This window comes from Eretmochelys imbricata, chromosome 24 (assembly GCF_965152235.1).
Source record: "Eretmochelys imbricata isolate rEreImb1 chromosome 24, rEreImb1.hap1, whole genome shotgun sequence".
NCBI classification, from domain to species: domain Eukaryota; kingdom Metazoa; phylum Chordata; order Testudines; family Cheloniidae; genus Eretmochelys; species Eretmochelys imbricata.
In genome coordinates, this window is record NC_135595.1 from 1,602,559 (window position 1) to 1,618,691 (window position 16,133).

Genomic DNA, 16,133 nt, shown 5'->3' on the forward strand with positions numbered 1-16,133 from the left:
TCTTATTTTAAAGAGTACGGTGCTCAGAACCGTGGGGAGCCAGGGTGTTGAAGTTTTAACACTCTTTAAGTGGACTATCAGGTTTTTTGTTTTCTCTGACACTTAACTGCGAACTCATTTTGGTCCTCAGATTGCTGCTTGCTGGTCTAACCAATCTACTGCTGGGTGTAGAAGTCATGTAGTTTAAAAATAAAATAAAATTGGTATGGTATACAGGAGGGGCTTGGTTTGCATCCAGAAACCGGTTGTTAGTGACTTGGAATGAAACTTCTTTGAAGGAGGCAGGGCTCCTAAAAGCCAAATTCCTGCCACCTCAAGAATAACTGCAACCTGTTATGCTAGCAGCTTTCCTTATGGGCTAGCCAGATTTGAACCTCCCGCTTGGCAGAATAGTTCTTTACTCATGGACTAGCAGAGTGGCTTCGTTAATGGAACTGTTTTGCATATAACAGCAGACAGGAAAAATTCCTCCTAATGGTTCTTTTAACAATAAAGATGTCTCGTTTGGTGATGGGATGCTTTCTGGCCAGTGCTTTGTTCTTCCCATTCCGAGTTAAAAAGCAATTGGGTTGTGATTCAGCAAAACCCTAACGGTCTGTTTTAGTTACTGTTTTCCAAGTATCTTTGTGCTAGTTTTTTAGCTGAAGAGTAATCTCTGGATTTAAGGAGGACTCCTTGGTTCTTCAGGATAGCTGGTGTGCAGGGGTGGGAGGTTTTACGTGTATTCTGGGTCCCCCCTTGCTGTTACAGTATGTGGGTGGTGCTAGTGTATCGTGTACTACACAAGTTAATGCTTTTAGACATCCGCTTATCTATCAGATTCTGACTTGCAAAGAGTTATGGGTGGTGAGTAGGCCTGAGACACCAATAGCAGGAGGCAGAAAGTCTTTCTAATGTACATTTGCCTGGATTATTTCATTTTGGGTAGCAATAACCCATCATGTGTGTGCCATCTATTTGGTTGCCTCTGCTGTTGATTTTGTTTCCTTTATCACAAAGAAACACATTTGGGCACAAGCGGAAACATTGTATCCATCACTGTAGAGTCTTGGTAATCGTTATTAGGGATGTAGATATCGTTTTAATAGTTTAAACAGTTACTTTTTAAAATTATATTTTTTAACTGGTTAACCAATTAAAGGGAGAAGGGCCCCAGGTACCTAGTTTGTCCCAATATGGCCTCCACGGACACTCTATGCCACCCCAGCTGCAGCTTCCCTTCCCTTCACTGACCAGCAGGCTGTCCACCTCTGCAGCCAAACCCCTTCCACTAGCATAAGGGGAGGTGGGGGACTACTTTTATATCTCCCCCTCCCCACACCCGCCAAAAGGGCCTGCAGTCCCTGCCTGCCCCCATGGCCTAAATACGCTCCCCCTGCCCGGCTGGCTGCCCCCTGCGAAGCCTCTGGAGCCAGCCAGGGCTGGGATTGGCTAGCCCGGGGCAGGAGAACTGATTTGAGACTCACGCACAGGGGGTTAACTGTGAGGGTGGCTTAATGGTAAGACTAATACTTACCAGTTAACTGTATAATATTTTACATCCCTTATTGTTACAGAAATATTTTCATGTACAAGAAACACCTTTTGATGGAGCAAGAGGTCTCCCTTTGTTTAAACTCTTACTTGGAGGGTTTGGTTCAGGAGTGTTGTTGCAATCCCACTAATTGGTTGGAGAATTGTCTGATCTAATGGGTGAACCTTGCAGACCCTGGGCTTGGCCTGATCTGTGGCACAAGCAAGTTCCACAGCCACTCTGATCTGTGAAGTTGCCATTAGTTAGTCAGGTCACTCAAGGTTCATACTGTTTCATCTGGGGGAGAGACCACATGGCCCAATAGACAAGGAACCAGGAATGGGAAGTTCTCATCCCAGCTCTGTGACCGATTTGCCCTGCAGCCTTGGGCAACTCATTTCATTTGTGGCACATGTGACACAATATTTAGCCGCCTTACCAGGGTTATAAGATTAGTGTTAAAGCTCAATGTAGATGCACAGTGTATCGGGAATAATAGCGGCTCTATATGATGCATTATCGTGGGCTATTAACTTGTGTATTCCTGTCTCTTCCGCATGCAAGGACCAGTGGGTCAGTCTGTGACAGAGTGGAGGCCTCGCATGGCTGGGGGATTGTTCTCTCCTTCGGAGTCCCTGTTTTGAATTTTCAGTTGTCACTGTGGGGAGGGGGAGAAGAAGTTGAATTTGAGATTAGTTGGCGAAGTGCTAGAATTGGACCAAACCAGACATAACCACACAACGTGTAGGGATGGCATTGTGTCTTTAAGAAGTTTCTAAATTTCTACCAGAGATGCATTTTCCCAGACAAGCTTGGAGTGGAAGATAACCATAAAGAGAGACACTGGCTTCAAAAGTAAATACTATGAATCAAACAGAACAAGCCCTAAAGAAGAGGGGAGAAAATATTCCAAAAATTTCAAGCATAACTTAGGAAAAAACTCTCTGTAGCAATAGAAATATGTCTGCTGTTCAATTTCCCTGTCCTGTTGGAAAGACCAAGGGCTGGCTTGGGAAGGCCTGCTTCATCTACCTCCACCTCTGCCTGTCTCTTGCATGCCCAATGCTGCTTCTCTTCCAGTGGCTTTGTTGCAATTCTGCTCTTGCCTTGACAAAAGTAAATAAAACAGTCCTGACATATTTACCGATTCTTTACAGATGGCCCCGTTTCCCCCATCTGACAAAAATCAATGTCAAAGGCAATGGAATGCAAATAAAATGCACCAGCCACATCTGAATATTTGTCCAAAATAATTGCAAGAAATCATGTCAGTTGTCTGAATTTAGGAAAATCTCAAAGGAGCCAAAATATGGTGCTTTTTAATCAGTTGGAGTGTGCCTGTGTGGCAAGTGGAGGCCAAAGATATGAGGAGTTAAATCCTCCTGGAGCAAGCAAAACAGCTATATAGTTACCATGAAAAGACTACAGGAATGATGAGGAAAGCAGCAATCTGTTGTGACAAATGGATGTTTTGAGCAGTCTTTTTAACAGAGGTTCATTCTGCACCTGAACACAGACCACCTGAGATGTCTGAGGGCTAGTCTACATATGAACTCTCACTGAAATAACAAAAGGTGTGAATTAAAATCTGTTTATAGTGGTGCAAAGTCTGTGTGGGGATATTTGTTACTGACTTAAGCCCCTTCATTCCAAAATAAGAGCATCTTCTCACAGACTTGCATCAAAATACCTAAACTGGTTTTCGGTAACTGGTTTAGGTAAAGTGGTGCAAATCTGTGTGTAGATCAGCCCTGATGGTCAAGAGCCAGGACAGGCCATACTGGGAAAGGTGAGAGCTAGCTTAGCTATTAGATATTGGTACTTACCAGTAAAGAGAGAGTTGAGATGCCTCTTATTTTTAGCCTCAGACAGCCTACACATGCAAAAAAGCCTCCCAATCACAAATAGATCAGATAAGGGCTTATTTACATTAAAAGTTCATTTGGATTAAGGTAAGGTGTAAATTTAAAGTGCAACAGCTATTCTTCTAATGGTGTGTGTGGACATTCTCATTCCAGAATGAGTGTGCCTTGTTCTGCTTTAGCTTAATCTGCTATCACAATGTGTGTTTGTAAAAAAGCAGGAGAAACACCAAGAGAAGGCAGCCTGAAAGGAAGCACCAGCCAGCAATAGAAACACTGGGAACCTGGTGCTGAGAGAGGGAGAGAGCTTTTGAGCCAGGTGCTGGCTGAAAGGCATGGACATAGTTGCTTTGCTCACATCTCCCATTTCAAAGTGCATTATGCTTAAATGGAACAAGGCACTCTTATACCAGAGTAAGAGCATCCACACATGGAGCTAAGAATGGCCATACTCGGTCAGACCAAAGGTCCATCTAGCCCAGTATCCTGTCTTCCAACAGTGGCCAATGCCAGGTGCTTCAGTAGCTCCGTGTGGAGGCAAGTCCTAACTCCCAGTTTCCCAATAATGTGGCCACAGGTATGTTTGGAAGCAGGTGGCTCTTTGTAGCAGAGTTCCACTACACTTAAACAGAGATGGGTCACCCATAACTGCTGCATTGGAGATGACTTCAGATGTGTCAAAGAGCAGCTACCTCCGTTGGCTAAATGTGAAACCCTGGGTATAGATTCATCTGCCTGGAACAGATCAAAGCCACCATATGCCTCTAGGATGTTCTGGGCCCGATTCGGTAATTGTGCTAATAAGGCTGATGGTAAGCCAAACTAATAAGGCAAGTTGAAATTGTCAGTTGAGTTGTCATAAACAAGGAATCCTAGCTCCAAGGTGCACCCCAGAGATCCCACCAGTAGATGAGAGTCACAAATAGGCCAGCTGCAGTAGACCTGAGGGTACTGCTCAAAACATACGGCACAGCAGATTGCTGAAACAAGCCAGACCAGATCTCTGTGCAGTGTGTGTGCGCAGTATGCAAGATTTTGAACATCAAAAGCCTCATTATTAACTAAAGGAGGTGGTTGAGCGCATAGTAACATGGAGCCAAATCGTCATAAATGCATTCTGCCTCTTATTCTGTGAAGCCTTCAAGCTGCATTGATCCCATAGTCCTGTGTCTGCCTGTGGTACCAGTTTGTATTGTGTTGTACTGTAATACTCAAGCTGGTAATACTTGGCCTTGATATCGTGCTTAGTCTTTCACCCCCCGCAAGGTAGGAGTTTCCCCTCTGTTCCAGACGGGGAAACTGAGGCAAAGAAATATTTTCCTAAGGCCATAAAGCGAGTGCTGGGATTCTGATCAAGAGCTCCAGGATTCTGGTCCTGTGATTAAGGCCTGGTCTACACTACGGGGGGGTGGGGTGGGAAATATCGATCTAATGTAGCTGAAGTTGAGGTACTTCGATCTACTTACTGTGGTGTCTTCACTGTGGTAAGTCGACAGCTAACGGTCCCCTGTTGACTCCGCCTGCGCCTCTCACTCCTGTGGTCTACCAGAGTCAACGGGAGAGCACTTGGCGGTCGATTTATCGTGTCTAGATGCAATAAATCGACCCCCTTGTTGATCAATCGCTGCCTGTCGATCCAGCGGGTAATGTAGACAAGCCCTAAGTCACGTTGTCTCGTTATACAGGGTTAGGGATTTTATTCTTTTGAGCATCCTATCTGTTGTACGGTGTCGTCCTCATATGAGGCTGCAAGGATGTAATGACCCACAAAAAGGGTATTGATTGCCATAATGATTTTAGAGTTCTTAAGTTCTTACAGAGTAATGTCCCAGTGCTTGCAGTGTCAGCAAATTGCTTATTGCTCTGTTTTTGATTTTTAGGGAGCAGGCTGTTGGAGTTGTTCTAGATATACAGCCATCCATGAGCTGTCAATCAAAACTTTTAGTTTGTAATTTAACACACTAGATTTCTGATGAGTAGGACGGCAGCGGATGCAAGAGCCCATCTCCGTAGTACTCTGAAGTCGGCTTTTATCTCGGTCACAGCTAGCGATGAGCTTGGCTTTTGGTAACAGATCACACGGACACAGCCTGAACTGGCTAATACGTACCAAGGTGTACCAAATGCTAGCCTCCTTACTTGGGTTGGCAGGAATTGTAGAGGTGTGCAGAAGTGAGACCAGAATGCAACCCTTGCAGTATCTCTGCAATGGCTCAAAGGAAAAGAGAGACTGACCCTCAGTCCATTTCAGTAATTTGGAGATTAAAGGTTAGAGGGTTGTGCCCCAATTCTTTTACACGAGTCAGGAGAGAGCTGTGTTCCCCTCCTTCCACAGAGCCCCTTCCATTTCCTGAATGCCTGAATCGCTCTTTTCTGGGGATTGTACCACTTGCCTCTGAGAACAATCTCTGGTGCATATTTTTCTTTTCATGCCCTCTTCCTCCCTATTGTCTGACACACACACCCTCGTTTCCTCCTGACCTTTGCCCTTTTGCCATTTTATTCTCCCATGGTTATACACCAGCAGAGATTCTCTCATCTAAGATGAGTACCACATCTTATGATTCCCCAACTGGACATTGTGCTTGTGCTGTAGGGGGATAAACATCCAGTAGCACTGTGTCAGGATTAGGCATGGTCGAGGCACCATCCCACAGTCTGAAACCAGCCCTTAGTGCTGGAAGACGCATAAGAAATGGGGATAGACAGCAAAGCTTTCCCAGTCTCGCTGGTGGCCAGAAGGTGAGCCGGCCAGAAGATGATGGCAGCAGGGAGCTGCGAAGGCCAAAACCATCGTCTGACAGCAGAGCCTGTGCAAACAGTAGCCTCCGGTTGTGCCGCGAGAGGTTGATTGTCCCGTTCTAATGCTGTCAGAGTGTGTCCTACCGGCATGGAGCTGCCAGTGACACCTGGGAATCTGAGGCTGAATCAAAGTATTCTGATCTGACTCTTCTAAAGCATTTGTGTCTTGTAATGGGTGTGTAAAGGCCCCTTTGAGCCTAATGTCCTGTCTGAAATCAAAGGCTGCAGAGTAGTCAGGCCTAGAAATGAATTTTGGTTTAACCTAATGCTGTTTTCTGGGTTTCACCTGCTAAATTTCAGATAAACTAATCTGCAGCCCCACCTCAGTCATGGCAGTGGATTCAAACTAAAGTCCTGAGAGTTGTCAGTCTGCCACTCAGTGATAGAGGGCCTTACACCAAGCGTGCTTTCACTGGTTAGCATCTTGACTTTCGTGGTGTTTTTGCAAGCCTCCCCAAGCTCCATTACATTAAATTGGTGACGCTGAAGGGCTTTTATTGTAACCACCTTATTCCAAATGATGTCACAATGAATGTAACTCTGCTCGGTTACCACTGGATTATAGCATTGATTTCCTAGCAACAGGCCTCTGTAGCTGCTCTTCCTTTCTGCTGTTCGGTCTATTGACTCTGGGCGGAATATTTCTGTCTAGCTTTTTCTTTATGGCCTTTTTCAAACAGCTGTGTATGAATATAGGTTTGGGGTATTTACATGTGTCTTAAACTTTGAGCACTTCCCCCTTTATCTCAAGCATCACGTGAGTAACAGTGACTTTTTCAATATGTCTGCATAACAGGCAAAGATGTCTGGAGTTATGCTTGCCTGTGCCCCCTTAATTTGTATCCAGAGCCTCAGCACCTCATTGCTTGTCATTTCCCTGTTTAGTTAATACTTAGCTCCTTATTAACAACATGTGCAGGTTTGTCTCAGACATGGGCTTGTGTGTTAACCTTGTCCCTAGAGAAACCTGCTAGTGAAGAAAGCATTTGGAGTGAATCCTTTTATCTTAAATGTGAACATTTGTGAGCAGAGAGCAGTCTTTTCCTTTTTGAAGCCAATAGTTTATGCCGCTTCACATGTGCGGCTATAAGGAGAAATGTAAAACTCTAATGGTTCTGTCTGGCATGGGGGAGCGGGTGGGGGTTATACTGGTGACGGATTTCTAAATGTCTCTACATTTGGAACAGCATTTCAGTTCAACTTTTTCGTTTCCCTCTGTTGTGCAGTGACCAGGACAGGGGTCGATTGACCCCCTCACCAGATATAATTGTCCTTTCCGATAATGAGGCATCAAGTCCACGTTCCAGCTCTCGCATGGAAGAAAGACTTAAGGCAGCAAATCTTGAAATGTTTAAGGTAGGAGCATCCAACCTGCTCACTGAGAAACTGGAGTCTGGTGGAGTAAAGAGCCCTACCACGGGAAAGGGGGCACAAGCTCTTAGAGGGTTGGGAGCTGCAGGGGAATAGTGGGCAGTACAATGACATTGTTGATAATGCTCCAGCTCACCCCAAGAATCCACCTTAGTTCAGATTTAAGTACAGCACAAAATTACTGTGTGAGGGCCAGGTTGGTTAACACTCGCTAATGAACTCTTGCTACCAAAGAGTAACCATGTGAGTCCTGAGTGAGTCTCTGTCTGTGCAGGGTAAAGGCATAGAGGAGCGACAGCAGCTTATCAAACAACTCCGGGATGAGCTGAGACTGGAAGAGGCCAGGCTGGTGTTGCTGAAGAAGCTGAGGCAAAGTCAACTGCAAAAGGAGAATGTTGTACAGAAGGTGAAGTTCTGGGAGATGTGTGGGTGCATGGAATTGTGTTCAATCAGGCTTGTGGGAGCCCATTCGGTGGTACATCTTAAGGCCAAATAGGTCTCTTGGGATGATGCTCGCGTTCAAGTTAGCCCCTTATTTCACACTGGCTTCCCTGTAGGTGCCTGTTCCAGAGGCTGGGCAGTATCTGTTCCTTGTGGCGAAACCAGCTCATGGTCCTTGAGACCAGCAAAGGATAAATCTAGTTAGCACTGAAGTGTTAGCATCTGATTTATCATACGCCAGCTTGGTTCAGGATCAGTCCATTTGTGCATTTCCTCTCATAAGTGCTCCACCGTGATGCCCATGTTTTCTCTCTCGATCTAGACTCCAGTGGTGCAGAATGCTGCATCTATTGTTCAGCCATCTCCTGCCCATGTGGGACAGCAGGGACTGTCCAAGCTTCCCTCCAGGCCTGGAGCCCAGGGGGTTGAGCCTCAGAATTTAAGAACATTACAGGTAAGCATCATTGAGACAACATTCTCTGCTGTCAGTGACATCAGAGACTTTTTATGTGCAGTATTAAAATTTTGTTCACCACACATACTGCTTCCTCCAAAAGCCAAAAAATTCTTCTTTGCAAATCATTTCTATCCATATTGCAGATGATGGCTTTTCCAATAAATAAATGTTGACACTTCTGAGCCCTGTGAGTAGAACTACCTTTTGTTCTTTGTGTGGTCACAAAATGCAGATGCAGTGACCACTGTCAGACCAAATAAATAGACTAGATGGCAGTGTCTATCTTGTGTTCTGTATGGGACAGTCTCTTGAAAGAGGTGCTGGAAGATACATTTTCTGTTCTGCATGATTAAGATTTCTAGTGTACCCTGTGTCTCTGGCAGATTTCCCCTTCTCTAGCATTGCAATGCATGCCATGAATGGGATGCTTTTCATTAAAGGGATATGTGGTTTAATAGCACAAATTGTTCTGGGGTCCTGTGGGATGAAAGGGCTGGCACAGTGCAAGATGTGGGTGATGATGATGGTACTGAAGAAGGCTGTGTTTGGCCATCGCTTGGTATTGCACACTGAGTGGCAAGTGTCTCATGAGAGTCGCAGGGTTACTGGTATATAGACTACTGAAAGAAATCCACCAGCGTGTTTAGCAACAAGGATGGCTACTCCCAGTGGAACTAGGTCCTGAGCACTGCAGTGTGCCTGGGAAAGGGGGTGAAGGAAAACACAAACAAAATGTCAAGCTGGAATAGCTGTTTCCCAAAGAAGGTAAATATAGACAGAGGCTGGATGCTGTTTAACAAAGAGCCTTCATGTATGCTTACTGGAAAAATGCTAATCCTAGTTGTCACACGTTGTTTAATGTTATGGAGATAAACGAAAAGCCAACAGTGTGAGCTCACTGGAACAAGGACTGAGTGTGCGTGTGTGGAGCAGGGTGTTTACGCTGACAAGCGATGTGGATTTTTTTCTTGGCATTTCACCCGGCCCTGCTGTAGGGCCCAGTGCTCTCCTGCCATCTTGAAGAACTCCCACCAGAAATGTGTGTCTTCACTAGCAGACAGCTTCAGATTAACCCCCTCTGCTTTGGCTGTCCTGTGCACTCCACAGCACAGATTACACAGCCACCCCCTTTAGTGTGAAGCAGAGCAATATGTAGTGATGGACACTGCTTAAAAATCTAGACAGGCCCCTGGTAGCCAGATCAAAGCATCTGCTACAAAACATGCCTCCAGCAGAGTTCTACAGTAACTGTCACATCTAAAAATGCTTGCAGATCAGCCTCCTGACTTACCCCTTGCCTCCCTCCCACTTCCGCTGTGGGCTGCTGCTCCCTTCCCTGGAGGAGTCTGCACAACGTTCAGTTGAGTTGACTCTGTCCAATCCATCTACAGTAGAGTCTTGCTAGCTTACCCTGACTGACACAGCCCATGGAGTCTCAGACTGTGTGCCGTGCAAAAGCCAGGCTAGTGCATTACAATGTGCCTCATCTATTTATTGGACAAGCGTGGTTTTCACTTATACTCATCTGCATTTACACTATATTCCATAGTATAGAGGGAAGTCTCGGTAATGCTACCTCACAGTAACGCTCCATTAAATCAGAGGTGGTGAGAGAGCCTACATTGTGTCATGGGGTGCATGGATTAGAGGTTCAGCTGTTTTACTGCCTGTAGCTGTCTCACCTGCTATCTCTGAGGATTCAGTCTAAATCTCACTGATCAGTTTCTCCTCCTGTTAGCCGTCCCCTTGTGTTGATGGCATTTAATTCCCTGCTATGGTAACAGTTCTGGGGTCAAGCCTATTGTGACTTCACAGCAGGATCAGGCTGGTAAAGGAAATGGGCTTTAAGAAGGAGGAAGCACATGGTTTGCACGTTCTGTGGAGGTTTTCTTCTTCGTGACATGAGAAACTTGTGGACCAGTAGCCGCCTTCGGAATGAGGCACTCACATTTTTTTAATCTACCTTTTTTTTTTTAAATGAGAAACCAGTCTCTTCAGTACACACCCATCCTCCTGTTTGAACGTTGTTGCGGCTCCCAGAAATGTAGAGAACGCGGAACCTTGCACATGAACTCTAGTCTGGAAAGCTAGTTGCTGACCTTTTGCTGTGGTTCAACCCATATCAAGCACTTTACTTAGTGGTCTTGGTAGCATGGTTCCTCTGACCAGGATGGACGAGGATATTTCTTTCTGAACTCTGCTAGGCAATCTCGGCTAAAGAACAGTCTTCCCCCCCACACCTCACCCCCGCCCCCCCCCCAAAATTCTGTTGGACGTTTCTTTTATTGTAATGACGTCACAGACGAAACCCCTTCAGCACTAGTCAGATAAGCCCTGTTCGCTACACAGCTGTTCGGTGTTCAACCATTGCGGAGTTGACTCACACCGGAGTGTCGTAGCCTCCAAGTAACTGGCACACTGCCTACTTTTTTCTTCAGTTTGCAGCTTTGCACGTGGATTAGACCAGCTCCGTCAATTCGTAGCGGAGGCGGGTAGATGAAGGCAGACGGAACACTCGGTCTCCTAGGAAGCTTCCGTTTCTGGGATGTGAAACTTCTGAACCTGTCCACCAGAGCTAGATAATGCAGATCCAGTTTCCAGAGAGCATTGCTTGATTCTGGGGAAGTTGGCAGCTGCGATTAGATCCATTCTTGTTGCAGTTGAAATCCCAGCCTCTCCACCTGAAAGGCTTGTGCTTTCACTTTATAGCAGACCTTGCTCCAGTCAAAGCAAAACCAGGTTATGTAAAATACACGAAGCGATTAAAGGGGAAGTTGGATTAATTGATTATTGAGAGAGAAGTTAATTTGAGTTAATGTTTACACCCATTTATATTTTACATATTCTATTAAAAATCCCAGTTTGCCTGATGTCTTCTATCTTTTTTCCCTGGACAGGGTCACAGTGTCATTAGGTCTGCCACAAACACGACCCTTCCCCATATGCTTATGTCACAGCGTGTGATTGCTCCGAACCCCGCCCAGTTACAAGGGCAGCGTGTTCCTCCTAAACCTGGCCTCATCCGCACTACAACTCCAAGCATGAATCCAGCCATCAACTACCAGCCGGTAAGTTACCTCTTACTTCTGCTTAAAATTGGATTCAGTACGGTAGCGACAAAAAGGGAAATGCCAGTAGGTGTTTGTCTGAAGCACGGTCAAAGGCACAAACCCTTAACCTGTGTGAGAAGTGGAAGGGTAAATGAAAACAGCTGTACTGGGTCAGACCAATGATCCATCAGGCTACTGAGCTAGTCTTCCAAGAGTGACCAGAGTCGGATGCTTCAGAGGGAGTCAACGGAATAGGGCAATTATTGGGTGATCCGTCCCCTGTTGTCCAGTCCCAGCTTCTGGCAGACAGGGGTTGCAGGATGCCTGGGTATTGCGGCCCTGACTGTCTTTGCTAATAGCCATTGGTGGACATATCCTCCATGAATTTATCAAATTCTTTTTTGAACCCCGTTACACTTTTGGCCTTCACAACATCTCCTGGTAATGAGTTTCACAGGCTGACTGTGCATTGTGTGAAGAAATACTTTTTGTTGGATTTAAACCTGCTGCCTATTAATTTCTTTGGGTGACCCCTGGTTCTTGTGTTATGTGAAGGGGTAAATAACACTTCCCTGGTCACTGTCTCCACACCAGTCATGATTTTACAGACTTCTATCATATCTGCCCTTAGTCGTCTCTTTTCCCAGCTGAACAGTCCCAGTCGTCTTAATCTCTCCTCATATGGAAGCTGTTCCATCCCCTCATCATTTTTGTTGGCTTTCTCGGCACCTTTTTCAATTCTAATATGTCTTTTTTGAGATGGGGCGACCAGAACTGCAGACAGTATTCAAGGTGTGGGTGTGCCATAGATTTATATAGTGGCATTATGATATTTTCTGACTGACTGGTTCCTAACATTTAGCTTCTTTGACTGTCGCCACACGTTTAGCAGATGTTTTCAGAGAACTAGCCACAATAACGACAAGATGTTTCTTGAGTGGTAACAGCTAATGTAGACCCCATCATTGTGTATGTGTAGCTTGGTTTGTTTTCCAGCATGCATTACTTTGCATTTATCAACATGGAATTTTATCTGCTTTTTGTTGCCCAGTCACCCGGTTTTAACTCTTCCCAGTCAGCTTTGGACTTAACTACGTTCTGTATTGTCTGAAAACTTTGCCACTTCACTGTTCGCCCCCATTTTCCAGGTAGTTTATGAACAGCACTGGTCCCAGTACAGATCCTTGGGGAACCCCACTATTTACCTCTCTCCATTGTGAAAACTGATCACTTATTCCTGTTTCCTATCTTTTAACCAGTTACTGATCCAGGAGAGGACCTTCCCTCATATCTCATGGTTGCTTACTTTGCTTAAGAGCCTTTGGTGAGGGACCTTGTCAAAGTCTTTCTGAAAGTCCAAGTACACTGTAACCAGTGGATCCCCCCTTGTCCACATGTTTGATGCCCTCAAAGAATTCTAATAGATTGGTGAGGCTTGCTTTCCTTTTACAAAACTGTGTTGACTCTTCCTCCAACAAACTGTTAATCTGTGTGTCTGATGATTCTCTTTTTACTATTGTTTCAAGCTAATTGCCTGGTATTGAAGTTTGGTTCCTCGGCATGTAATTGCCAGGGTCACCTCTGGAACCTTTTAAAAAAGTTTTTTACACGTTGGCTGTCCTCCAGTCATCTGGTACCGGGGTTGATTTAAGCAATAGGTTACATACCACCGTTAGTAGTTCTGCAATTTTATGTTTGAGTTCTTTCAGAGCTCCTGGGTGATACCATCTCGTCCTGGTAGCTTACCACTGTTTAATTGATCAGTTTGTTCCAAGTCTTTCTGTACTGACAACTCACTCTGGGACAGTTTCTCAGATTTGTCACCTAAAAAGAATAGCTTGGGGGTGGGGTCTTCCCCACATCCTCAACTGGGAAACTTCCTATAATGTTGGCTACAGAAGGCTTTGATCCTACAGGTGGGAGTCCACAGCAGAGCAAGTCTAATTGTGATATACATGGAAGGAGGATGTTGTGGATCTCAGTCAGCTGGGGTAATTTTGTCACTTATGAATAAGTTCTAGCTACTGACAGGAGCAAGAACCATCATCTCTGCAAGATTTAAAGAATATGTAACAAATCAAATGATCAGAGGACTGATATAGGGCAGTCTAGGCATCTACCCTTCCTTTGAAAGACAAAGGAAGAGCCTGAAGATCACAGAATATTCCTTGCAGTTTGAGGGCAAGAAATTTACAGCCATCATTTGTCCTAGATCAGGATGCATAGGGGCTGCATCTGGAAGTCAGACCGTTAAGGCTGAGAGTGGATAAAGAGAGCATAGCATGGTACTTTCACAGACACACAGGGCTGGAATGGACCTCAAGACCCCACTTGATACGCCCTTGCAGTTGGACAGTGAGCCATTGGTAACTTCATCACATTCAGCCAGTAGTGCACCCACCTTCTGGTCATTTCATCACGACCGCGTTTTGCTAGTTTGCTTATGAAAACGTTATGTGGGACTATGTCAAAAGCCTGACTAGAATCCAGGCTTCAGTGTCACCTACAGATCTAGAGAAAGGGCTGCTGGGGCCAGCTCCATTACAGCAGTTGGGGAAACCAGGCACTTGCGGGCCGTGCTGGGCGTGGTCGTTGCTTAAGCCCAATGGCCTTGCTTGCTGTGACTCAGATGCTAGCCCGACGCGTACGTTCCAAGTCACAGGCAACGTCTTCTGGACCTCTGCCTGATTCGGCTGGGGCTGAGTGTGAAAAGGCCAAGGTGGTGATGCTTTGTGAGCACAATGCTGTGAACTGCTGAAAAGTGAAGACATTAAGTCAGCTGCTGCCCTTGATAGATGGCAAATGCCTCATGACGTGGGGTGGAGCTTGGCATGTTTAAAGCCAGAACACGCCACTCGGTCATCTGGTCTGACCACCTGCATATCACAGGCTATTAAATTTTATCCCATTACCCCTGTGCTGAGTGCAATGGTTTGGCTAAAGCCTATCTTTCAGAAAGGCATCCAGTCTCGATTTTGAAGACTCCAAGCAGTGGAGAATACACCACTTCACTGGAACAAACTATTAAGGGATTAATCACCCTGTTAAAAATTTGTGCCTAATTTCTAATTGTCGAGTTTCAGCTTCCAGTTATTGGTTCTTGTTCTGCCCTTCTCCGCTACATTAAAGAGTGCTTTATTACCCATTGTTTCTCCCCGGGAAGATCTCTAGATACTGTTATCAAGTCACCTCTCAATCATTTGAGAAGCCTAACAATTTGAGCTCTTTAGGTTTCTCACTGAGGCATTTTCTCTAGTTCTTGAATAATTTGTGTGTCCTTTTCTGCACCCTCTCCAATCTTCAAAATTCTTTTGAAAATTCGATAGCTGAACTGGATGTCTAAATTTTTCCTCTAATCAGTTTAATTCATAATTTTCCACAGCTTTGGGAAATTAACTCTCTTGAAACATCAGATACATATTCTATTACTGGTTGGGACTGTCTTCTGTTTGGCCATGTTGCAATGTTCAGCCATATGAAATGAGAGAGCCACTTGGAATGGGGAAGACTGGCAGCCAAGGCCTCTGAGTGCACTTTGGTTGCCTGCGTGGATCTGGACTCTTGCAGGAAGTGGTGCTGAATACTGTATCTGCAGTCAGTAGGGGATTGTGTGAGGTGCTTTGTTACTATCGTGTGCCAAAGGAATCAAGGGCTGAGAACGCAAGCGAATGGAGGATACGGAGGACAGCTGCTGGGGATGGAAGAAGAGGTAGCTGGTGTATTCTGCACACCTGTGTGGGAGGAGATGGACACCATCTGGCAGTGGTGGTGATGCTTGGGCACATGCCAGATCAGTGAGGCGAAAGGTGTGGAGGAGCACAACTTGACCACGAGCAACGGTGCCAGCTAGAGAATCGCAGCACATAGTGTTGCCTACACTCCAGATGAGGGTGGCACAGGCACCTGAATGCAGGGCTTGAGCTTGTGTTCATTTAGCCAGGGTCTCCTTAAACTGGCTGTAGGGTTCATTAGACCATTGGATGTTGCAGAAGAGGTTTTTTGATGCAGATTTAATTCCTCCAGAGATGTCTCTTAGGGCATTTGTGATGTTGCTGATTAGTTAATGGCAGAGGCTAAGACATACCCTGTAGTTGGGACCCAGGTCACTCCTGGCCCCTGGCTTTCTGGTGTAGTGACTGCAGTCTCTACCACTGAGCCGTACCTACCTTCAGCAGGCTACCTAGAGCCATAGTGCAGTGTCCTCGCGAGTCCCCCTAGAGGGATTGAAGTTCCATCAGTCAGATTGCACTGTCCTTTCTTTGCACAGCCATCAGGCGCCCGCCCTAACCCTCTCTTTTCTCTCTCCAGCAGTCAAGTTCTTCTGTTCCTTGCCAGCGTACGACTTCTTCAGCCATCTACATGAACCTTGCCTCTCATATCCAGCCCGGGACTGTGAACAGGGTGTCGTCCCCGCTCCCCAGCCCCAGTGCTCTGAATGATGCCGCCAATTCCCAGGCAGCTGCCAAGCTTGCCCTGCGCAAGCAACTGGAAAAAACGCTGCTGGAGATTCCACCCCCGAAACCGCCAGCACCCTTGCTTCACTTTCTGCCCAGCGCAGCCAACAGCGAGTTCATCTACATGGTGGGACTGGAGGAGGTGGTACAGAGTGTTATTGACAGTCAAGGTGAGTTACAAGG

General features: G+C 45.8%; 1 protein-coding gene across 2 annotated transcripts in view; it reads left to right on the forward strand.

Annotated features, from left to right (window-relative positions):
* The window catches only part of GATAD2B (GATA zinc finger domain containing 2B), an 82,892-nt gene that overhangs the window by 54,195 nt on the left and 12,564 nt on the right, over positions 1–16,133 (forward strand). For both annotated transcript variants that reach the window (XM_077840951.1, XM_077840952.1), the window contains 5 exons: positions 7,404–7,533; positions 7,823–7,954; positions 8,312–8,443; positions 11,344–11,514; positions 15,805–16,120. In XM_077840951.1, coding sequence (XP_077697077.1) covers positions 7,404–7,533; positions 7,823–7,954; positions 8,312–8,443; positions 11,344–11,514; positions 15,805–16,120 — 881 coding nt within the window. The remainder of the gene's footprint in view (positions 1–7,403; positions 7,534–7,822; positions 7,955–8,311; positions 8,444–11,343; positions 11,515–15,804; positions 16,121–16,133) is intronic.